Source organism: Mustela lutreola, chromosome 2, assembly GCF_030435805.1.
Source record: "Mustela lutreola isolate mMusLut2 chromosome 2, mMusLut2.pri, whole genome shotgun sequence".
Taxonomy (NCBI): Eukaryota; Metazoa; Chordata; class Mammalia; order Carnivora; family Mustelidae; genus Mustela; species Mustela lutreola.
This window is the reverse complement of record NC_081291.1, coordinates 23,729,882-23,754,954: the sequence shown is the minus strand read 5'-3', so window position 1 is coordinate 23,754,954 and position 25,073 is coordinate 23,729,882. Positions and strand designations below refer to the sequence as shown.

Genomic DNA, 25,073 nt, shown 5'->3' with positions numbered 1-25,073 from the left:
CCAATGGCATGTCCCTCTGGCCCTACCTCTATGATACATTGAAAATCCTCTCTCCCATCTCCATGGCTCCCAGCTAACCCAAGACTCCACCATCTTTTCCCCAGAGCTTCCGTGCCCCTCTCCCTCCTTGTTATCTAGGCTCCGCTAGGCAGTCAGACGGATCATCTGAAAGTAGAAAGCAGATCACCACCTCCCTGCTTAAAACCCTAAAACACCTTCTGTTCAGAGTTAGAATAAAATCCAAACTTCTAACCCTGACCGCTATCATTCAGAGATCAGCTGTTGGAACTCATTCCCCTCACTGCACCCCACCACCACGTTCTTTGTTTACTCTGCTCTCTTTCCCTGGAGTATTAGCTCCATGACATCTACAAAAAGCTGGTGCCCATCTTGTCCAGAGTGCCATTTTCAGAACCAGGCCTGGAGGTCCGGGGGAGCCAACAGGAATGCAAGAACGGTCATGAGGTCTGACCGTGATTCACCTTGCCTCTCTGAACCGGGGCCACACAAGAGCCCAGCTTGTGTGCTCACTGTATAGACAGGAAAGAAACCACAGTAATTTAACCTGGATCGATTCAAATCTAAGTTCATTAGATTCCAAAGCCTCTGCTCTGAACCACCGGAGACATTTATTGGGAAGGGTCAGGCACGGCTGTTTGGAGGTCCTGTCCCAGGAGGGCACCCCTCATGGGCTGTTTGTGTCTGGGTAACTGAGAAGGTTGAGGATGGGGTTGGGAAATGTGGGGCTCTCTGAGGTTCCTGGGAAATGCTTAGTAATTAGCACCAAAGATCTACTGAAAATCCAGATTGCAGTTCTGAGTTTTATCTCAGAGATGCAGATGTATTAAAAAAAGAAGCTAAAGTTACAAAAATGCTATGAGTACTGTACACTGCAAAATTTATCATCTAGCCCCAATCCATTAAAACCTAAAACCTTTTGGAAAGGCTCTTTTTTGTGTTTCAATATTTTCATAGAAGTTTTAGTTAACAAATGTACCTTTTGATGGATAACAGGAAGTCCCTGAGGGCTGGACGCCTTGGCTGCAAGTGTAGGTGTTCCCCTTGTTTTCCCTCCGCACTCTCCGGACTGGCCACCTTCCCTCCTCCCGCCCCTCACTTTTCTTTCTTTTAAATTCTAGCTCTTGAATGTTTATTCTCTTCTTTAATGTGCCTTTTTGGACTTCATAGATCATGCAAGCAAACAGAATCAGCAATCATTTGGTAATGACCAAGGACTAATTAATGCTGGAATTAGCCATCTATTACAAGTGGTCTGCTCATTTTTCTACCTAACATCGATTTATTTACCTTATTCCCTCGCAGAGCCTTCTGTGAACTCTGGGTTACCACTCTTCAGTGAGATCAACCACGTGCAGCCTGGTGTTTCGTGTTCCTGAGATTTTACCGCCCTCAGTTCGAGATGTCCTAAGGGCCCTTGTCTAAAAGAGGCCTCGGCAGACGATGCCCCCTAGCACGTCATTTGATATTCAGCTCTGCTGCGGGGCTGGAGCTGAGGGCCTCAAGAGGCTGCTCCTCGGTGGGAGTCTCTGGCTGGGCGCCTCAACTCACAGGCCAAGGTCCACTTTCCACCTCGGGTGTGATGGACACTGTTCCTGGTGAGTCTTCCCAAAGGCTTTTGCCCTCTTAAAGAAGACCCGCTGGAAACAAGCAAGCCGGTACCCAGATTTCAGTCTTGCCGGGGCAATGGGGTGGGCCGGGGCGGGGGGGGGGGGGGCGGATTTGCATTCGCTAAGGGAGCAGCAGTGTGTTTGGAAGACCCTCACAGTCCTCCCAATTCCTCCTCCCTGTCAACAGCACGCACTACTAAAAAAGCACTTATTTCTGTAGAGAAATGCACAGCTTGCAAACAGGTTTCTGTCTCTACGATTCCTGATCATTTCACAGAGACTGAGGAAAAGGTCCACTGGCCCTGAGAGCTGAGGGGTGCATGTTCAGTGAGTTGGAAAGAACCCACTGGGAGAGGACGTCCCCCCACCCCAGGGCAGGACACCCAGCTGCTTCTGCGGGCATCTCTCCCGAGCATGAAGCTATCAGAATCAGCCCCAAACCTCCCCCTTAGGGGCAAACCTTTTTCTTGGTGAATAAGAGGACACTTTTAATTTCAAATGGTATGCTAGAAAAAATAATTTGAAGGATCAGGCGGTGGAGCTAGGAATGCTGGCCTGTGTGCAGCTCTGTCGCTGAGCCAAATGCCCCTACCTCGTCTCCTCTCAGAGCCCGAGTGTCCCCATTTGTAAAATGTCAGCAACTGGACCACAGGCCTACACAGGCTGGGGCATGACCACTTGTGGGTCACATCAGCTGGGTGTAAATCCTCGTCCAGCCTTTATTAGCTATGGCATATTAAAATCCTGCCTCAATCTCTAAATTTCATGTTCTAGATTCCCTCCTATTATGGGACGCATGCAAAAGTCTTCCTTGAAACAGGTCTTTCTTCCTCCCAGGGAGAGGTGACCTCAGAGCCTGGTGAGGAGCTAAGCTTAGGTTTCCGATCTGTTGGGCCTGAATCCTGGCTCTGCCATCCATGGGCTGCTAACCTGGGGCAAGGTGCCAGTGGCTCTGGGTCTGTTCCCTGCTCATACCCCTCTAAAAGGATTAAGAGGTAAAAAGAGATAATATACAGACGTTCTTGGCACTCTACCTATCACTGAGCATGCCTAGCTGTGACTAACAACACACCCCCGTCTTCAGCTTCATCACCATCATCTTCTCCACTCCAATCCTTCTGTTATACAGAATGTACCCCTGGAGTATTATGGAGCCATGAGAAAGAAGGAAGTCCTGCCATTAGGACAACACGGATGGACACTGAGGCCACCATGTTAAATGAGATAAGTCAGACAAAGAAATACCAATACTATATGATATCACTTATATGTGAACTCTACATGGAATCAAAAAAATCCAAATGTGGTGTAGAACCAGAGAGTAGCATGGGGTTACCAGGGGTGAAAGGGAGGGGAGTTTTTGAGGGAATTATGGAGATATTAGTCAAAAGGTACAAAAATTTTTAAAAAGCATTACACAAATATATCGGAATGGCATTTTTGCCTTCTCCCACCTGTTCCAAAATGGCAAAACGTTTTAATCTCCACTTTTCACTCAACCCTACCTACATCCATTCTGGCCTCATAAATCTAGTGAGACAACAAGACAGTTGGAAAGGTAGAGTGTAGTTCATAATTTTTTGATAGAGAAAGAACGTGGGTCTGAACTTCTGAGGAGGGCTCAGTCCACCAGAGCTCTTTCAAATGAGAAAATGACCATTAACCCATCAAGAAGGGACAAGCTGAGCAGACAACCAAGAGAGACTCATGTGGTGTTTCCATTTGACCTAACGATGACGGATTGGTTGAGAATCCAAACACAGAGGCCCTTCTTTATTTGCACAGCTGGAAAACACTCCCTTCACCATGATTTCTGAAGGAGAATCAGGCAGTGCATATTTAAAATCTTGGCACACTGAACGTTAGAGAAGGTCATCATGGCTTTATGGAGTATCTGGGCTAGTCAGCCCCTCTCTTCTGCTTCCCTAGTTCACTTGTTTATCCAATAGTGTGAAAGCAGAGCTTTAAATTCCACGAGCCATTCTACAGTGGCAATGATTGTTTTAATGTATTTAAAATGGCTTGCTGCTTTGCCTCATTTGGGCTGGCTCCCTCATGATAGGACCTAGTTATGCATAAAATGAAACAAACCGATGAGCTCCAGGCCTCTCTGGTTTTTGCTAGGAGATTGGACAAGGCAGAGAACCCCTGCCACGGGTGTGGGAGTCCCCAGGAATCCATTTCCAGGGGACAGTGTCTGAGGCGCACTGGCTGAGAACTGTGTCCTTGGCTACCAGACTTCCCAGCGAGAGGACCTGAACCGATCGTGGGTTCTCAGCCACTGAACCAGGAAAAAGGTCGGTGCTGGTCCTGTGACTCCTGAGTCACTCTGGCCGGTGAGCCAGCAGGCTTCTCCTTGGGCTCCCCTGGGCTCTCCCTGGGTCTGTTTTGGTCCCCAAATGCTAATGCTTCATTTCACTGAAGAACTTGGCTGACTCAGGGAGAAAATATGTAAGGGGGGGAGCCCCCTCTGGACCTCATGTCACTTGAGATGAAAAATGTTATGCTGCCTCTATACTATAACAATCTGAGACTATAAACAATGATTTAATTAATGACCATAGAAGAATACTTGCTCACCGATGTTACGTGGTCCAAAACCCCATAACTGACGCAACGTGAAGCCAATGTTTATATGGGCACAGATGACTGGAACCTAACATTTTGATGGCAACTGTTACTTTGAAGAGTGGCAAACAATGACATTTTATTCCCAAGGCCCTTCGGAAAAGAAGCAGAGTAAGGAAGGCAGACCTCTTCAGAGAGACTTGCTTTGGCAGGGAAGGCGATGACTGGATTTATACAGGAAGAGAAGGAGGATCACTGTGGAATCCAATGGCCTGGCCAGCTAAGCATCTACTATTACCTCCTTGGGTTTTCCAAGCTGCTGCACTCAGACTTTCTAAATCTAAAGGGCTCCGTTCTATAGCCAGGCCCTGGAATACTCAGAGTTGACCAAATTGTCTTCAAAAGGATGCTTCGAAGATTCTTATAAACAATGACTAAAACTAAATTATGGTGTAATATTAGTTGATTAAGACAAGACTTCAATTTGAGTAATTTTCATCAGCTGGACACAGACAGTGGTAAAAACAAGAACCCATGACTAAAGGCGTACTAGCTGGTGGGGAAGGATGGCAAATCTGATGTGGCAGGAATAACAGCAACATTTTTAAAAATTTGAAAATGGAAAGGAACTCCTTCTTTTCAAGACCACAAAATAAAGGAAAAAATGGGGAGAAGTGTATAGCTCGCTCAAGGTTTTTAAATGTCAACAAAGTTCCAAAACTTATTTCAACAATGGCCTCTTCACTCAGAGGAAATCTGGGATCTGCACAGCCCCCATATCTTGATGCCTATGTTTCCCCTGTACTTTGGCCTGAAGTGAAGCCAGATGCATTATTCTGAGATGATCCAAACTGCTGATACCTTTTGGTGAGGCCAGCCGGCCAATAAACTGAAATCATCGTAAAAGGTGTTACGTTAGCCCTTCAAGGAAACGTTAAGACCTCCTATGCAGCTGTCTACTTTTTAGATGGAGGGAACTGACACTAGCCTAAAAGATGGTTCCAAGTAGAAGCAGATAATTCAAAACAATGTCGAGCAAAGGGAAGGGTGAGCAATGTTCATTTGCTTGGCCATGTATGTTTTCACGATTCACTTCCCATGTCCACCCAATCAGGGTGCTGAGACCCTGCCAGGATGCATCTGTTTTTCTCCTTGGGCTTACCTCTGCCCACACCCAGTTCAGCAGTGTGGAGTCCTACCCCAAGCTTGGGGGCAGGGGTCATCATCTTTTCTGGGAGAAGGAAGGGACTTGAAATCGAATTTAAAGTGCTGAACTTTTGGGACTTCATCAAAATCAAAAGCTTCTGCACAGCAAAGGAAACAGTCAACAAAACAAAGAGGCAACCCACGGAATGGGAGAAGATATTTGCAAATGACAGTACAGACAAAAGGTTGATATCCAGGATCCATAATGAACTCCTCAAACTCAACACACACGAAACAGGCAATCATATCAAAAAATGGGCAGAAGATATGAACAAAGACTTCTCCAATGAAGACATACAAATGGCTATCAGACACATGAAAAAATGTTCATCATCACTAGCCATCACGGAGATTCAAATTAAAACCACATTGAAATATCACCTTACACCAGTTAGAATGGCCAAAATTAACAAGACAGGAAACAACATGTGTTGGAGAGGATGTGGAGAAAGGGGAAACCCTCTTACACTGTTGGTGGGAATGCAGGTTGGTGCAGCCTCTTTGGAGAACAGTGTGGAGATTCCTCAAGAAATTAAAAATAGAACTTCCCTATGACCCTGCAATTGCACTCCTGGGTATTTACCCCAAAGATATAGATGTAGTCAAAAGAAGGGCCATCTGTACCCCAATGTTTATAGCAGCAAGGCCACGGTCGCCAAACTATGGAAAGAACCAAGATGCCCTTCAACGGACGAATGGATAAGGAATATGTGGTCCATATGCACTATGGAGTATTATGCCTCCATCAGAAAGGATGAATACCCAACTTTTGTAGAAACATGGACGGGACTGGAAGAGATTATGCTGAGTGAAATAAGTCAAGCAGAGAGTGTCAATTATCATATGGTTTCACTTATTTGTGGAGCATAACAAATAGCATGGAGGACATGGGGAGTTAGAGAGGAGAAGGGAGTTGGGGTAAATTGGAAGAGGAGGTGAATCATGAGAGACTATGGACTCTGAAAAACAATCTGAGGGGTTTGAAGTGGTGGGGGGTGGGAGGTTAGGGTACCAGGTGGTGGGTATTATAGAGGGCACCGATTGCATGCAGCACTGGGTGTGGTGAAAAAATAATGATACTGTTATGCTGAAAATAAATAAATTAATTTAAAAAATAAATTTTAAAAAATTTAAAAAATAAAATTAAAATAAAAAAATAAATAAAGTGCTGATCAGTCTCAAGTGGAGAAGATACAAACTCTTTGTCCTAATACCATGTCCTGCCCACAGTGTGTTGTGTGGACAGATGAGTGTGCATGGCATGGGGTGGTCATTTCTAGACTGTACCATGCAGTGGGGGGTCTGTCTACAGAGAGGAAGGATGGCAAAGAGCAATGAAAGAAATCAAGGAGGAAAAGAACTGCAACTCAGCTCCCTGGTTCCTCATGAGATGTGAGCTTCTCTTCCCACTCTGGGCTCTGAGTCACTTCCTCTCCAAAAACACTCCTCTTTTTAATTTCAGAGAGCAACTTTGCTTGCTTGCAACTGAAATAACTTTTTCTTAAGAGCTGGGATGTGCAAACTTTTCATGGAATCCTCTTTCCTCCACAGAGGCACAAACTCTGGAACTTTTAAAAATAATGGATGGCTTAGGAGACAATATTAAAAAAAAAGACCACCTATGTCCATCATGACCAGTGTACCTTGCGATAGGACATGTCTTCCTTTATTAGTGTTTACAGAAATTTACTCATTTTTCAAACATTAAATGAGCACTCATTCTGAGTCAGACAGGAGGCTGGGCGCTCCTCTGGTGCTCATGATGTAATCAGGGCTAAAGGCTACTCTCATGGAGCATGTAGCCTCTGAGGGAGAAAGAGGACATGCTTGCAGATCAAAATGGCACCAGGAAATAATGAGGCATTCATGTGCCAGGCACTGTGCTCCCAGCTTGACCTGTACAGCCTCATTTCAGGCTAACAACGGCTGGGGCACATGTCATCACTACCCCTCTTCTGTAGGTGACACAACTCAGATACAGAGAGGTTTGGTAATTTGTACGTGGGTAGTGGATGGTGGAGGCTGGATTTGAACTCCAGGAGTCTGGGTCAAGACTCCAGTAGCCTGGACTCTACCACCTATTTGCTGCCTATGCTTTGCCTTCTTGGTCGTGTGGAGCAAGAAAGGAAGGAAGCCCTTCATAAACGAGAGAGCCCTATTCTTTCCCTCCCTCTGCCTTCCCCAAACCGTTGTTTCCAACACACAACAGGGGATTCTTAATCAATAGACTCCAGAATATAGAAAAGGCAATGGTTACTGAGCACTTACCATGTCCCAGCACTGAACCAGGCACCTAATCTACACTATTTCATTAATCTTGATATTTAGTAGGAATCAAAGGGAGAAGTATTCTCAACATCCTGATTTCAAAGATCAGAACATTGAGGCTGTTTAAAGTTAATTAATTTAATCGGGTTAAGTAGGTTAAGTTACGCTATGGGAACGTATCAAACTGGAAATCTCAGTGGCTTCGTGCAAAGGGTTATTGATTACACATATATATCCGTGTGGGCTGGCAGGAGGAGTAGAAGGGCACCAGTCCCTGGTGGTCACTCAGGGAACCAGGCTGATGAAGTCATTCCATGACAACTCCATCTGGAACACGGAGTTTTTAGTGTTCACAAGAGCAAGAGAACAGAGTATGGACACTATCACACCAGTTCCAAAAAGCTTTAGCCCGGAAATGACCCAGCTCAGTTTTGCTCACGGCCTACTGGCCAGAACCTGTCTTGAGGCCCCACCTAACTGCAAGGGGACGGAGAATGGGGAGTGAGCACATAGATATATTTTATGGACAGTTAATTGCTGATGGACAGTAATTCTCCCAAGCTCACCCAGCTACTAAGCGGCAGAGTGCAGAGGCTTAACCACTCCACTTGACGATGTCCTCAAAATCTGTCAACGTATTTTGGGAGAAGTTGTTCCAAGTCTATCACATACCACTTAGAAATACCCAAATCTTATCTTAGAACTCATAGCCTCGTCTAAGAACTTACTGCTTTCTCTTGACTATCCCATCTTTGGTGCACTCAAGGGGAAGTTCTTGGAAGTCCAGCACATGAGAACCTACCTTTATTGGCACAAGCCATCCACTTGAGATTGTCTGCAAAAGCAGCCTCTCGCCCAATGAGGTAGGTGAAGATGCGGACCTGGGAGGAAGAGGAGCACAGGAGTCAGTGATATGCACCTTTCACCGCGCTGCCCAGACCACATGCGGGGCTCCCGCACATGTGCTTTTTCTCTTTAATGCCCCAGGCCTCCCATCTGTAGGAACATATTTAAGACATGTGAAGCACAGTCAGCTAGAAATATATTCAAAACTGGAGGCTTTGATCTTTTCAACCATATGGCACTGGCCGTGGTTGTTTTTCGGTGTGCAACTCACGACAGAGGAGAGCGACTTGAAATAGGAAATGGGCAGCAGCGTGGGCCCGGGGGAGGGGTGGGGTGCACACATATGGACAAGGACCATCTCGGTCTGGACCGAATCCGTAATCATTTTCCTCATCCACACAGGAAACGCACAGTGTGCTCTTCTTGGGAACACAAACGCCACCAAAAGACCCTCAATGTTCCCCCCCAATGGTGAGGACAAGCTGCAGACACTCTTCCCATCTGTGGTGTCTGGCACGATTTTAGGAGGTAATTAACTGGGTCCAGAGGCACAGCCTGTAGCCAGGAGACCAATGGGGACTCCTTCTAGCCTTCTTAAGCTTTTGGCTCCCGAAGAGCAGAGAGCACGTGTAAAACCTTGGCTCTCTCATTTTCTATTGCTTTCTCAACTCTCTCTCATGAGGCCAGAATCCTTTGAAACAAAGCACCATCCCTCTCCCAAAGTAGTACTTGAGGGTTAGACGGAAGAAAGATAGGGGATTAAAAGGGGTACAGCCCTTGAATTCAAAGTTAAAACCGTACGTGGGTCAACAGTACCCAGTCCAAGCAAAACTCTGCTGGAGGCCACGCACAGCCCCATGACTACCTCCCTGTGGCCAAGTTAAAGGAAGACATGCCATCAGATGAAGATGCTAGGCATGTGACCCCAGCTGATGTCCAGCCCACCGAGACTGGTTCAGGGCCTTTACTATAGTTGTTGTGAAGGAGCCACTGCTCCTTCAGGGCCTTTACTATAGTTGTTGTAAAGTAGTATCTCGTGCAGTTACATCTGTGAGGTTGATCTCCACAGACTGTGCCCCTGACCCAGGGAAGAGTGGGATGTCTCTTTCTCCTGGCTGTGTCCTAATGGAGAACAGTGCTTGGAACATTAAAACTCAATACATGAATGGGAACAAATATATGAATGCTCCTAGCTGAGTATAAAAAAGGCAGGTTTTGCTTTAGTGAATGAATGAATGAATAAATGAATGACTATTTTTAAAAGTAGGCTCCATGGGGCACCTAGGTGGCTCAGTGGGTTAAAGCCTCTGCCTTCGGCTCAGGTCATGATCCCAGGGTCCTCGGATCGAGCCCCACATTGGGTTCTCTGCTCATCAGGGAGCCTGTTTCCTCCTCTCTCTCTGCCTGCCTCTCTTCCTGCTTGTGATCTCTGTCAAATAAATAAATAAAATCTTAAAAAAAAAAAAAAAGTAGGCTCCACACTCAATGTGGGGCTTGAACTCACAACCCCAAGTTCAAGATCTGGGTGCTCTACTGAATGAACTGGCCAGGTGCCCCCGATTTTAACTATAAATCTTCTCTTATCTGGGCATCATAACTTGGGAGCTAGCTTAGAGAGAAATGTTGAAATACACATTGTCATGATGTCACCTTGGCCAGTTCTCATTTGTGTGCACCAAAGCAGCCCTTCCATCCATCACAGCTCCTAGGGGACTTCCTGGGTCGCTAAGCAGGCAAAGAGAACTTTGCTTCTCTTTATTCCCTTCACTCTTTTCCACACTATTCCCAATGGAGTCACACTGACAGAGAAAGGATATGCTATTTATTTATTTTTTATTATTATTATTATTTTTAATTGGGAGATTCTGGTTTCTTTCAGGGAAAAAAAGAGAGAGAGAGAGAGAGAGAGAGAGAGAAAAGAGGCAGCCTTATTTGGCCAAAGGTAGTTCTCACTGACCTCCCCACCACCCAAAAAAAGTCACTTCCCTACTCACTTTTCCTGCCCGGCCACTGTTGGCATTTAGCTGAAGATGTCTGATTATGGGTGAAACTGAGGTTCAGTTAAATAAAATGATTTGCTTAATTTCATCAAGTCCCGATTCAATGGGAAAGGTCTTTAGTGACCTCAGGATAACACTGCGGCCTCCTCTCAATCTCCTGAAGATGCTGTGTCTATCCATTTAGAAAACCCCAACCAGCCCCATGCTTTGCCCCGTGGTCCAGAGCATGCATGCAAAGTGGTCTGGGTCTTTTGAGTCTCAAAGGTCTCAAAAGACCTTTGGTCTTTTGGTCTCAAAAGACCCAGACCACTGTTTTTTTCATACATCTTCACCTTTCTTTCAAATTTAAGCTATTTAATAAAGGGAAAACACAAAACCTATCAAATCTTGCATCTCCACTGGTTCTTAACAAAGCAGACGGCTTAAAGGACAGCTATTAGCAGATGAAGCCAGGAGTCTACCTTTGTGGGCAAAGAGGAAAAGATCTGGCACAGAGCAGCCCACTGGTTTTCAAGGAAAGCTACCTACACATACCAAATCTCCCCTGCCATCCAGAAGAAGCAGCTCAGGATGAACTGAGTTCTCTCTCAGCAGCATAGTTAAAACTCCAGAACAGTGCTGGGAATCATTGGCCAAACATCTATAATTCCTCACTTAAATAGATGGCAACCCATTTGGAAAACCAGTAGGATTGTGCCAAACTTCCGACCAGACATGACTACTCAAGAATAATTGTGCTAACAATAACCACAATAACGGAAACCAGCATCCCTGCCCCCACACTCCCACCATGTTCCTACACCACTGCCCTGGCTCCCTACAGCTAGCACCATCCCCCGGGGTCAGGTGCATACTAAGGGATTTATACGCATCATATTTATTTTGTTGGTTTGCATTTTATTGTATTGCTTATGAAAGAGAATCAGAATCACGTTCAATATTTCCATTTATGCGATGCCCTTGGCTCCCAGCAGACTGGCCTCCTTATCTGAGTTGAAACGGCAGGGGAATGACTTGTCACATCTCTGCCTATAAAATAAACATCATCAAATGATACTCGGTTCACGCCCTGGATTTCTCACAATGATGCCTTTCAACTGGCAACAAAAGAGAAGGCATTTTACTCCAAAATAAATATTTTGGAGAGCAATTTAACAATATCCAAAGCAATTTATATTTGTAATTTTTTCAGGCCCAGTAATTCTACCCCTAGGCATTTATCTTATAACCCAGATACCAAATAAAATGTCTGGAGGGGCCGAGTAGGTATCAAAGATGACAGGAAGTGGTAGGCATATGGAAAAAATAATAGAGTTGCACAGCTTCTTAAAACCCTGTAATTTCATTTTATACATTTTCACAAATACACAGAAAAAGAATGCTCCTCCTCGTGATCTGTAATAGTCGAAAAGTGTTAGAGCTTGAGTGTCTCTTGACAGCTGATTGACTAAAAAGGTTATAGTGTATTCACCGAGTGGAATACCATGTAGCCATATACTTATGTAGAAAGGCATCCATTATCAATTAGTAAGGGGAGAAAAGAAAGTTGTAGGATATTGGAGAATATAAAACCCTATTTTTCTTCAAGGAGATTTAGACTTTTTGTGTCATTTTTTACCTCTTCAGTGTTTTTACAAGTGAATAAGTATTGCTTTAATAATGAAAGATGTTACTTTTTTACTTTATTTATTAAAGATTTTATTTATCTTAAAGAGATAGAACACAAGTAGGCAGAATGGCAGGGAGAGAGACAGGGGGAAGCAGGCCTCCTGCTGAGCAGAGAGCCCTATGCAGGGCTTGATCCCAGGACCCTGAGACCATGACCTGAGCCGAAGGCACTGAGGTCTAACTCAGTGAGCCTAACTTACTGAGCCACCCAGGTGCTCCTAAAATGTTTTTTAAAAACATTTGACAGAGAGAGAGAGAGATCACAGGTATGCAGAGAGGCAGGCAGAGAGAGAGGGGGAAGCAGGCTTCCTGATGAGCAGAGAACCTGATGCGGATCTCGATCCAAGAACCCTGAGATCATGACCTGAGCCAAAGGCAGATGCTCAACCCACTGAGCCACCCAGGCGTCCCTGAAAGATCATTTTAAATGAGGAGAAAGTAGTCACACTGCAACTTCCTCAACTATTCTGTAAGGATCTAGGAAGAATCACCATAATGGTGAAAATGTCACACTGGAAGACATTACTACCCAGCGCTGCATCTTCCCTGGTGGGCGGCCATGCTCCACGACTCAATTAACTGAGTGCAAAACCTTCAGGAGTAACATAATCAAATTGCTCCTCACTTCTATCACTAGCAGATTCTGTAACCTGATAGATTTTCTTTCCAACAATCAGAGATTTCTTCCCCAAGAAGCACCGCTAAAGACATAGTCACAAGTCCACCTCGAGCCCGGATACTTCTCAGGTCAGAGGTCATTCCGGAAGCCAAGTTCACAGCACTGAATATCAAGAACAGAACTGTGGCACGGTTCAGACCACAGCAGGAACAGGACACACCAAAGCTCCCCAGAAAGTCAGGCCTTTGTGCCCATTTTCTGTAGGCATGAAGGCACCACTTTTGTTAAAGCAGCACAAAGGCAGGGGGAAAAAAGTCTGCATCAACCTATTAGTTCATTTTGATCTCCCATTTAATTTTGTATGGTCTTTAAATGTTCTGTAAACCCAATTAAGCTTAATAAAATGTTAGAATGTGGATATTTCAAAGTTCAAAGTCACTTAATTTAATCTACTTAGTATAAAATTTCCCAAGTGAAACAAACAAAAAACTCAATCCTGTTTTTCCAAAAAAACAAATTATGCTCTGACTCATGTAGATGCAGTTCTTACCAGAAATGTGAGGGGTACCATTCCTCTCAACTTGGGTGAATATAGGTAGTTTGAGTTTTTAATAATGATTCTTTCTATAGTCATTAAAGTAGAGGAAGGAGAGTGCGTGCCAACAGAGCTATCATGGGCACAGCACAACCAGAAAGCAGATTGCCACTCCCCACACACGTTCCCTTTGGTAATGAACGGGGTATCACTGACGACCATGCTTTCGAGACAGTTCAAGAGTAGCAAGTCATCACCCATCTGTCACAAGTAGCTTCTGAGCACCTACTATGAACCAGGGGCCATTCTTGGCTTTATTATAGAAGCCACTGTGCTCATAATGGGGTTTGATGTTGGGAATAAAATGGATAAACAAGACAAACTCTCTGTCTTCAGGGAGTTTACATTTTCATGAAGGTGAGACAGATAATTAATGGAAAATTTGTATCTAACATTTATTTGTAAGATTTAATGCTTATGAAGAGAATAAAGCAGGGTAAGGCAATGGAGAGGGATGGAAGCTGCTACTTTAGGAAGAGAGGAAGGAACCCCCTCCCTGATAAGGTGACATGTGATTAAGGATCTGAACAAAACAGGGGCAGGGGGTGGGGTGGAACAAGACACATGGCTATTGAGGAAGAATGTTCCAGGTGAAGGGAACAGAAGGTCTGAAACCCTTGAGATAGGCATGCTCAAGGGATATTGAAGAAACCAATGGAAATGGAGTGTAGTCAACCAGGACAAGTCGTGGAGAATGAATGTGGACAGGCAATGAGGCCCTTGCAACCACTGTTAGAGAACAGAACCACAGAAGAGACTGCCTAGAAGCCTGACGTGAGTCACACATGATCTTGTAAAAGGATAAGTCTGTCTACAATGTGGAGAACAAGTCATGCTCAACTTGGCTGCCCATTTGATTTTCCTGTGATGTTCTTACAATTCTGAATGCCCGGGTCTCATCCAAGTGTAAATAAATCAGATCCTCGGGAGCAGAGGGTCTCTTAATCTCCCTTGGTTCCAGTGTGCAGCCAAGTTTGAAGACCACAGGCAGAGAGAGACAGGGTAGAAGCAGAGACACTGAAGTAGGAGGCCACGGATGTGTTCCAGGTGAGAGAGAACAGTGGCTCTGGCCAGGGTCGGGAGAGCTCTTAGACTTCATTGGACATCAAAACTGCCAGGGACCTTGAATCATACATTACTCCAACACCCCCTTCCAGAGACTTAGACTAAGTAGGTCACGGATCTACATTTTTACAAAGCACTCATGGTGGATCTGGCATAGGTAAAACTGATGCCAACATGTTATAAAAAAAACACTGAAAAGATGAGGACTCAGCAAAGGCAAATGGAACCAGGAATTAAGAAACCATTAAAGCCATTTCAAACAAGCATGTTTCTATAGATTGCTAAGGATCGAGGCTAAACTTCCAGGAATTTATAATCCTACATGTGGTTAAAAAAAAAAAAAAAAAAAGAAGTGATGGATCAAAAGGACATTTTTTTTCTTTTTTAAAGTTTAGGCACAAACTTTTTTTTTCCAATTAGGCACGAACATCACACACCAACCAGACTGGGTAAGCAGGGTCTGCCACCTGCCCTTCTTTGTTCCTCTATGGAAGGGCAGATCTGTACCCACATGTCTGCGGCTAGAGCCGAGTTTACACACCCAAGGCTGCTCCCTGAAGTGACAATTACCCCACTCTTGCTCCCACATACCGAGGAAAGGGCTGAGGACAGACCACTTAGAAGCCTCCAAAGATATAGTCTTTACATTTATTTAAAAAAAAAAAAAAAACCTTTCATTTAAAAATAACGTTTAACTATAAATCTAATACTTACACCTTATTAAACATGCAATTTAAATGGATTATACATATAAATGGGACTTGTTAAAATAATGGCCTAGAACCTCTGAGGACCCACATCCATGGGTCCCAAATTTTCATTCAACCAAGAGGCAGCCTCTTTAAATAAGCATGTGACTCACCTACATGTTCTCCCACCTGCTCATGGCCCTTCAGACTCGCTGCCCAACTCAATTATTCCCTAAAACACCTCCAGGATTTCTCAAAAATGGTGTGCAACGTCGACTTTAGAAATACGTCCCCTGATGTCTTTATGTCTTAAAGACCAATTTACTATTACTGAGAACTACTATGTTCTTAATCTGTGTCTTCACAAAAGATATTCCTAACTTACTTTTCCTATTTGCTCATTTCAATGAATTCTGGTGCAGAGAAGCACCCCTGAATAAAATCGTTAAACTCAAAGTGGAAGACCAGGGCTGGAACTTGGTTATTGCCCCAATGTTCCATCGATCACTGCCATTAACATCTTCACAAAAGCACTGCAAGGGCAGAGGTAGCCCCAAAGAAGGTTGATGCCAATGGAAACAGTTATATTGAGCAGGCCGTTTTAATCTAGAAGCCATCATGCTCAAAATAAAAAAAGAAACAACCTTATCCAAATGATGAGGAGAGGCACATAAGGGAACACTGCCCTGAGCCACAGTAAGATGGGATAAATTGAATTAGATTACAAAAGTAATAAAATCTCAACAAATGAATATCATAGATCATTATGATAAATGGACTGTCATTGGGGGGGGGGGGTGCTCTACGAGTCTGTATAATCTCTTTCCTCTCCAGCACAGTGCCTGATACTTCATGTGTGATATTGAAAATAGCCCAATTCAGAAAAAAACGCCATGTGTGATCTTCTGAGCAGGAAGACTCAAGTCCAGCGTCATGCCCACGCGTTTTGTCAAGGTGAAGGAGAAGGTGTCTCTGAGTTGCTCAGAGACGTGAGCTGAGTTCGCGTGGGAGAACACAGGCTATGACACTGTTTCACGGAGCAGCGAGGAGCCAAGTGACAAACATCCTTAAAGGGAGTGACACAATTCACTCAACTGTCTAGCCCCATGGACTTCATCCAGGAGGCAAAGCCAGAATATTAATTATGTCTTTTTAGGTTCTGTATTTTTGAGGCTCTGACACCTGGGACCTTGCTGCCTTGGAGGAAGTACCTCTCCGAAGGTTCGCTAATTCCTATAGGTAACAAATGACTTGCCGGTGAGTGCATCTGTGAATGCAAACAAACCAAAGCCAACTCCTCTTTTTACCAGCTGTTTACATTCTCACCCTTTAGCCGCCTACCCTAATTGCTCCATGGCCTGGTACCAGACAGCAAGGGACAGCCCCAGTGCTCCGATGCCCACCAGTATTATTCAACCCTAAGCCTGCTTACCCTGCTTTGCCTCTTTCTTCCCATGGGAATTACGACAAGCCTTCAGCCCTCTAGTTCCCTCTCCCTCTCTCTCTTTGCCCACTCACCTTGCCTTGGTCCTTCCCCTTGGTGCAGCTCCATGGGATAAGGCATGCCCCTCGCTTCTAGGGGACCACCAGGATAACAAATTTCCTTCACATCAGGCATTTCTACGTCTGTGCGCCTTACCATGTCTGATTCAAATAAATACGGAATACCCTCAAAACAGCTGGGAATCAGGAACCTGGGCTCCAGGTGTGGCCAGCACCACACTTACTGGCTTGGTGAACTTGAGCAAGTTAGTTAAACCCTCAGGCTGTACTACCCTTGTGTGTGGCTAGCATGTGGATCATCCGCCCACTCCTGGTGGGTGAGAGCAAACCTGGTAATGGTTGCAAGCGGAGGTCAGAAGCAGTGAATTCCAGGCAGAGAGTTGCATCTAAGTGTATTTGAGACAATTTGCTGCAGTAAAACTCAACAAAGTGAGCTGAGGAAAGCCAAATTTCCCATCCACAGACATCTCCCACCCAACCCTGCCCAGAGGTCTGGTTAAAGAGGAAATGCACTATTGTGGGTGAAGAAGAGGATCCCACCTAGGGGAGGGTGTTAAGGAGTCATCACTGATATCTGCCGTTACCAAGGATAATGGGACTGACAGTCCCTAATAGTAGAATCACAGTGATGACAACTTCTATTAACCTTGGCAGAGTTGTAAGAGCCATTGAGACTTTGGCAAAGGCTGTGGACTTTACCCCTACAAAAAATGCCTAAAGTTGTACATTCACTATTTATTTCAGATAAGAGTCATGAGATATGGGACATCTCCTCTACCAAAGACCCAGATTCCCGAGGCACCTTTGGATCCCAGGTCAAGAACCTCTGTTTTATATACTTCTTGTATTCTGTACTCGCAATTTCTCAAAAGCAAACTGTGTTCTTTGGACAATCAAAATGGGCTGTTCATCTTCAGTGCTTGCCAATTGAGAGAGAAGTTCATTTGTTCATTTATACTCCCCTTCTCCAATGATTGGTGAACCCCAGATATTGGTCATCCATGATCAGATCCAGAGTTCACATTGGGAATGAGTCCTCAATATGTAAGAACAAGGTGGACATGCCAGGAAGAGGCACCACTACAGACCCCGAGTTTGCACATTACATCATGGGGCCTTTGAAAGACCACATCTAAAGGAGGAGGGATATAATGGACAGATAGAACCCCCATCTCATTCATTTTTTAATCCATAGAATCCAGTGCAGTGTTTGGCATGGAGCTAGCACTCAAACATTATGTTGACTGGCCATACCATAAAAATCCTTTTCTGCTGATATGAGGCTCTTAAAACAAATTCATTACCAAGGTTCAGACTGCTAACCACCTTAGGGCCTACAGATCTGTAGGGCTGGGAGGTCCCTGCCTGCTTCCCTTGCCTTCTCAGACCTAGAGAAATTGAGCAGTGACGGTGATTTGTTCACAGGCATGCCCCTTCTTCCAAGAAAACTTACACATTCAACACCATGAACAAAAATACAAACCAATGTGTGCAAAGCCATTAAATTTAGTGGAACAGATCAGAAGATCTACTTATGTAAAAGGGATACTAATTACACATTGGCATACTGATAGTTACATTTGTGAAACATCTTGGGATCATGTCATTCCCTACCTTGGAACCCTCTGATGTCTTTCCATTGCACTTGGAAAATATTCCCAATCCCTGATCACAGCTAAGATGCCCAGAAGACTCAGAAACATGACAACCTCATTCTGCTTTAAATCTATCAATCATCTATCTGTCCCACTGCCTGGAATGTTCTTCACTCTCTCATTTTCTATAGCTAACTCCCTCTCATCCCATTTGTCTCCTTCATGATACTTGGTACATTTTGTAGTTATCTTAATGACTTGTTTATTTTCTTGAATTACATTGACTTCTCCCTCCCAACAGAAATGAGGATGTTGTGGGGGCAGAATGAGGCAAACTGTACCCAACTCGGCACCTGGGATGTAGCAGATTTTCAGAGAGTATCAGTCACCCACTTTCTCTCCTTCTGTTTTCACAAATTTTACAGGTCAAAATAAGCCAGCATGGGACACACGTTAATTTATCAGGGTTAGAGCTCTTTCCTTCATTGCCGACTTCATTTTAAATGCTTTCCTATTTTCCCAGACTGATCTGCTAGCAACCAACTGAAATTTCACCTTCCCCTATGAATTTTTTTTTACACTGAAGCTCTCTGATAAATAGTAATAAATGGGGAGGGGGCGATTTGAAAAGCTCTGGTCTTTGTTATTACCATCTCATCTTCAGGAGCCAGAAAATGGTGTCTTAGTTGAGGCCTTGCCTGCATAGATCATCAGTTTTATAGTATGGTTTTTTCCCTAGGTGCCACCCTTTCATTCCAGATGGAAGCCATGCAAAGCCCGAAGTCATTTGTATTTTATTTAAAAAAAATTATTTATTTACTTATTTATTTAACAGAGATCAGAAGCAGGCAGAGAGGCAGTCAGAGAGAGAGAGAGGGAAGCAGGTTCCCTACTGAGCAGAAAGCCCAATGTAGGGATCAATACCAGGACCCTGGGATCAGGACCTGAACCGAAGGCAGAGGCTTTAACCCACTAAGCCACCCAGGTGCCCTGTCATTTGTATTTTAAGTAACTGTTTGGTTAAGGTTTTACCTCGCAGGGAAAAGATGACATCTCACAATGGTAATGGGAAGTTTGCTATTCAAGCAACTCTCAGTGAAGTTTCTCCTTCCCCTCATGCCTCAGAACAGTTTGAACAAATGGCAGTTTCATGAAAAACAGGAATGGCTAGGTGGACAGGTGAGCAGAACCAGTAGATGTAAGGCAGGGTTGAGAACTGGACACACCCAGTTTTAGAATCTGGGTCTTCCCAAAGGGAACTAGGTAACCTGGGGTGAGTTGCTTGATCTCTCTGAGCCTTATTTTCCTGACCTGCAAGACACTATGGTTAACGTAATCATACCCATATGCTCTTAAATGGAATGAAGATAGTAGGGGTTGGAGCAGGGTTTGTGCTACTAAAGAGTGTATATGTGGGGGATCCTTTCTAAGAGGAGATCTCCAGTGGAGCATCTTGCCTGGACCCTAAAGAGAAAATGTGCAGGTAAAGGCCCAGAGGTGTGAAGCTTGAAGGCACGACTTGGCCTGCTGGTCTGGACATTAGAGAAAAGCTCCTTTTCCCTTAGTGTTCCCCCCAAATTTGTGTTTGCCTTCCAGATCAGGGTACAGGACCGAGACTCACTTGGTCTTGGGCACAAATGTGGTCCTCATGTGGGATGTGAGCCAAAGCCCCACAGTAAGAAGCAGCATGCGTTTGAATAGAACCCTCCCTCCACAGACCACCCTAGTGAATCAGCACCGGGCAGGTTATAGGTCGAGGATTTAGGAGTTTGGAATTCTGCCCAAATCCTTCTCAAACTCATTAAAACCAACAGCTGTTGTGAATTCTGAGCTAGTACAGTTCTTGTCACTTCTATTTTCCCAACCAATCCTCCCTGTCACTAAGAATTAGTCTAAAATAGCAATTTCTGCTGTCAAATCACCTGCCACCTTCTGGGGTTTACTGTCAGGAAGAAAAGTCAAGGACTCAGTCAATATCCTCAACAAGGATATTGTTGAGGACAGTGTTCATTCCAGTTTACCTGTGGTTCTCCAAGAGGCAGACAGGTAGGGACAGGACTCTGGGGGTGGGGGAGTGTGTGTGTGGGGTGGGTGGTGGTGAATCAGAATCACCTGTGGGGTTTTGGCAATCAATATATGCTCATTACCTGTACCCCGACCTCTGCGCCCTACAGGGATTCCAGTGCTCCCAAGACTCCAAATGCTCACCATGGGATCATGACACCAGCTGAAGACCGTACTATTGAGAGCCACTGTTTTGGGGCAGGAAAGGGAGTTAGACTTCCAGAGGGCAACTAGGAGCATATCGCTTCTTTCTGAAAAACCCCAGAAGAAGATTTATTTCTTTTCTTCAATCAGTAGGAGTTGTATTTATCTTAAGAATTGTTATGTTTTAATCTTACAGACTGTAAGCCTTACAGCTGTCCGGGGTTCCTTCTTGGCATTGGCCGCCCTCAAGCCAGGGGCTCAAACACCTCCAACAGAGAGTAAGTGTTTTTTTTGGCTCTGCTTTTATTATTATTGGCTCTATTATGATTAGGTCATAAAGTTTTTCAGTGCTTTTATCATGAAAGGGGGTTAAATTTTGTCAAATGCTTGTAACTATAAAGTCCTTATTTTCCTTCTCGTAGCTTTGTGCACTGGTTGGAGGGATATTTGAGCCAAAAGAATCCTTCTTGATTTTCCCCCCAACTCTTTGCTCCTGGAAATGAACCCTTGGGCATTTCCCACATTTTTTTTCCCTTTTTTTCCTCCCAAGCTTTACATGTTAGAGAAAAGGAACTGAAAGTTAGTATTGGTCATGCAAATAAGTTGGTGTAAGAAATATTGTGACCAAGAAGCACTCAGGAAGGGGAGGCCATATGGGCTGAGAGACCACCTCTGTCTTGCAGGAGCTTTCTTGTGGTGGGGAGAAGCCAGAAACCCAGAAGAATCACCATGGGATGCATGGGAATGGTGGGAAAAGGTGGCCTGGGAAGCATCGGACAGCTTAGGGAAATGTCAACCAGGAAGAGCGATGGGTTTTAATTCAACAAAATACATAAAGTCACACAAAGTTGGTAGGCCTGAGAGCTAGAACCTGTTTGAGTTCCTCACCATCATGGTTTTATTTTTTGTTGGTTTGTTGTTTTTCTGAGGTGAGGACTTTTCATGAGAGGGGTCAAGGGAAGAGAACGACAGACCCTATATCCTAGAGCTGAGTTGTTTGTTTTTCCAAAATATGTGTCTCCCACTTGGGATCCTCAAGATTGGTCAAAGCTGCTGGCTCTAATGTCAGCAAGGAAGTTCTCCAGTCTTCCGTCTTCGACATCACCTTCTGGGAGATTAGGGCTTTTCCTGGAGGATCAAGTTTGAGGACATGAGGCTGATAAGAGGAAGGGGCCAGAGTATCTGCTGCAGCCTGGAAACCCACTCTTCCAGAGTGCTGGTGACTCCTAGTGACTTCAGTGTTAAAAGATCCTAATGAATGGCATGGGATGGGGAAATAATTTCTTTGGAAGTTTCTTGCTAAATACAATCCTAGTGATTTTCATCTCCTCTGCCAACACTTAGTTCAAGCCACTAATACCTCTCAACTGGATAACCCACCAGGCATCTTATCTGAGCTTTTCCATTGCTCTCTGGTCCCAGGGAAAGCTTCTTGCAGTAAGAATCAGTGCGTGTCCCTCCTTTGCTGGAAGTTCTTCAAGGGCATTGCTTTCATCTAGAATAAGAACGAAAGGCCATCCCCAACCCGTGCTCTGGCCCCTGCCTTGTTCCACAATCCCACTTTAGGTTGACCCTACCATTGCCAAATTCCCACCCACCCACTTCCTCTCAGGATGACTTTTTTCCAATTCATCCAACACCTGAAGTTTTTTCCTGCTACAGGGCCTTTGCACATGCTGCTGTCACAACATTGAAATATTCTAGTATTGCTATCTCCTACCCATCCTTCTGATCTTATCACCAACTTTCCACCTCCCAAAGTCCCTCCCTCATCCTGTTATCTATATCCTTTTATGGCTGGTCTCAGCCTCTATTGTTTTTCTGCATGTAATCAGTGCAAGTTACAGCTGGTTTATTTGTCTGTCACTTGGTGATGTTCTATTTCACACACACACACAAACACACACACACACACCCCTGTAATCTTCATGGTGGTAATCAGTTTTGTTCACTATTGTTTAACTCCTAATCCAGAACCTGACTCCTGACCATTGCCCCCAAATATTTGTCAAATAAATGAATAAATGTGGTTATTGCAAGCAATTATAAGGTACAAACAAGCTAAGTAGGGATAGTCCATCATGATGGAGGCAGTCGGAAGATGCTAAGAAAAATAATGGAGTAGGACAGAACTAAAACTATGTTGAGCGCTGGTTCATTGCCATTTATCATGCATGGCAGGAATGCCATAATACAGGCATTAGCATTATTCTCATTTAACAGATGAGCAAACTGAGGTTTGGAAAAGGTAGGAATCTGTCTTAGGTCACACAGCTGGTAAGTGACAGCTGTCAAACCCTTTTGAGGCCTATGGGACTCCAAAGCTCTTTTTTTTTTTTTTTTTAAGATTTTATTCATTTATTTGAGAGAGAGAGGGAACACAGCAGGGGGAGTGGGAGATGGAGAAGCAGGCTTCCCGCAGAGCAGGGAGCCCCATGTGGGGCTTGATCCCAGGACCCCAGGATCATGACCAGAGCCAAAGGCAGATGCTTAATGACGGAGCCACCCAGGTGCCCCCAAAGCTCATTTTCTTAATTGCAACACTTTACATGAGAGCAAAATAATGGACCAAAGATCAGGAACTGCTGGATCATAGAAGAGAAAGAGATACTCATGGCAACACCAACCAACAAACAAACAGAAACTCCAGGGAATGGAATGTTCTTTAAAGGACAATTACAAATACAAATACAATTAGGAATTTTGGGGTATTTATGGTTTTTTTGCTAGGGAATTAAAAATGACTTGTTAATGACAATGAGACTATTGGGAAACAGCCTTTCTACCGGTGGGAATATAAATTGGCATAAGCTTTCTGACAATACCTTGGCCAAATCTTTCAAACATTTAAAATGCATATAACCTTTGACATGGCAATCCACTTCTAGAAAATTACCCCTAAATACTTTTTTTTTTTTACCAGCAAGTTGAAATTTTTCATTTTGCTAAAATATACAAATCAAATTAATTTAATAGTCCACATTCTACAGTTTCTAAACGTTTATCCATTGATGATTTCCATAAGATGCTGTTGCCCCCCATTGTTCAGAGCAAGTTCAGATCTCTGATAGTCTGCCTTTCTTTCTACCCACCAAAGTAATTTGTCTTTTCAAAAGTCTTTATTTCTTTGTTTTGACTCTCTATGTTGCCCAAGGAAACCAACATTCAGTGAAATGATTTAACACAAAGGATATATGTTTCAATGCCATTTGTATTAGAGAAAAATTACAACCATCTAAATGTACCCACAGAAAGGGGACTAAATTATAGTGCATGCATTCAATTAACTTTCATGAAGCCATTACAAATAATGATAAAGTTGATCACTTAATGATTTGGAAAGACCCTACTAAAAGAACAAAATGGGCTCCAAAATGCCATGTATAGTCTTATCCAATCTAATATATATACATATATATGTATGTATATATACATATATAAAATATACACATATGTAATATATACATAATAATGTATATTATGGCATTAGATACTTTTTGCATATATCTTTCCATTATATGCAAAAAGTACCTAATCTCTGGTGGTTGGCTAGCAGATGATACTTTTTTCTTTCTCGTTATCTGTTTTTTGAAAAATTTTCTCTAATGGACATGAAACACTTTGGTTGTAGGAAAATATTTTTCAAAAAGAGACCATAAGAAATTTCTATTCAATTCCACTCAGCTGATATTTACAGAGCATCCATTACACGTCAGGGTCTGTGCAAGGCAGGAAGGATGCAATATTGCTCCAGTACCCAGCTCCATGCAGAAAAGATTCAGGTAGGAAAATGCAGGTTAGGACTTCAGGATTGTGGAAATGACTAAACAAGTCTCATAGGGTCCTGTTCTCCAGGTTAAAATGGGTTAAGTCCTGTTCTCCAGGTCTTCAAGAATGGACCAGGCCAGGAGCTATGTGAAGGATCACCCAGACTTGTTGAGAACTGGCAAGCCACGCTTTGTCTGTATGTTTGCAGCTGAAATCTTATTTCTATGGGTATTAAATCATCCTTTCATGTCATGCTTCTCCCCTTTGGAAAACATCTGATGTCTTGAGCCCAGTGTGAATCAAGCAAACAGGTGCCTACAGCATGGCCATGCCCTCTAAAAGTCTTCCATCCCCATTTTGTCCAAAGGGAACTAGAGAACAAAATCTCGACTTCCGAAAAGTGGTGGGAGGATCCACCAATTCCATGATGATAGCTTCCTGCCCAAAGAGGTAGGTCTGTCATCAAGAAATCAGGAAATGAAGAAGTCCATTTCAATGCAGATTTGTAGCTCACTATAATCAATACAGCATAATTTGATTTTCTTTGGAGGTAGAAGGCCAGCAGAATGGCTGGTATGATTCTTGTCCATGTCCATGCTAGGAAGGATGGACTAGCAGCTAGTGGCTTCAGAGTTCCAAACAACGACATCTTGCATCCCCAGGCCTGAGGCCAGCCTCCTGCCTCAGCAGATAATGAGTCTGGCAATCTCTGATCGTCTTTTCTGGACGCTAATCCCCATCACAGAACTTCTATAATGGGTGATATAATTTAACACACCTGGCAGACTCACCACCAGTTCATTCTTTCGTTATGTAATAGCCCAAAGTGAAGTCGAGGGTGGTTAAT

The 25,073-nt window shown here is 43.9% G+C and overlaps 1 protein-coding gene across 1 annotated transcript in view; it reads right to left on the bottom strand.

Annotated features, from left to right (window-relative positions):
* The window catches only part of CACNA2D3 (calcium voltage-gated channel auxiliary subunit alpha2delta 3), an 867,979-nt gene that overhangs the window by 299,832 nt on the left and 543,074 nt on the right, over window positions 1-25,073 (bottom strand). The window contains exon 12 of the mRNA XM_059161213.1: window positions 8,473-8,551. Within this exon, the coding sequence (XP_059017196.1) occupies window positions 8,473-8,551 (79 nt within the window). The remainder of the gene's footprint in view (window positions 1-8,472; window positions 8,552-25,073) is intronic.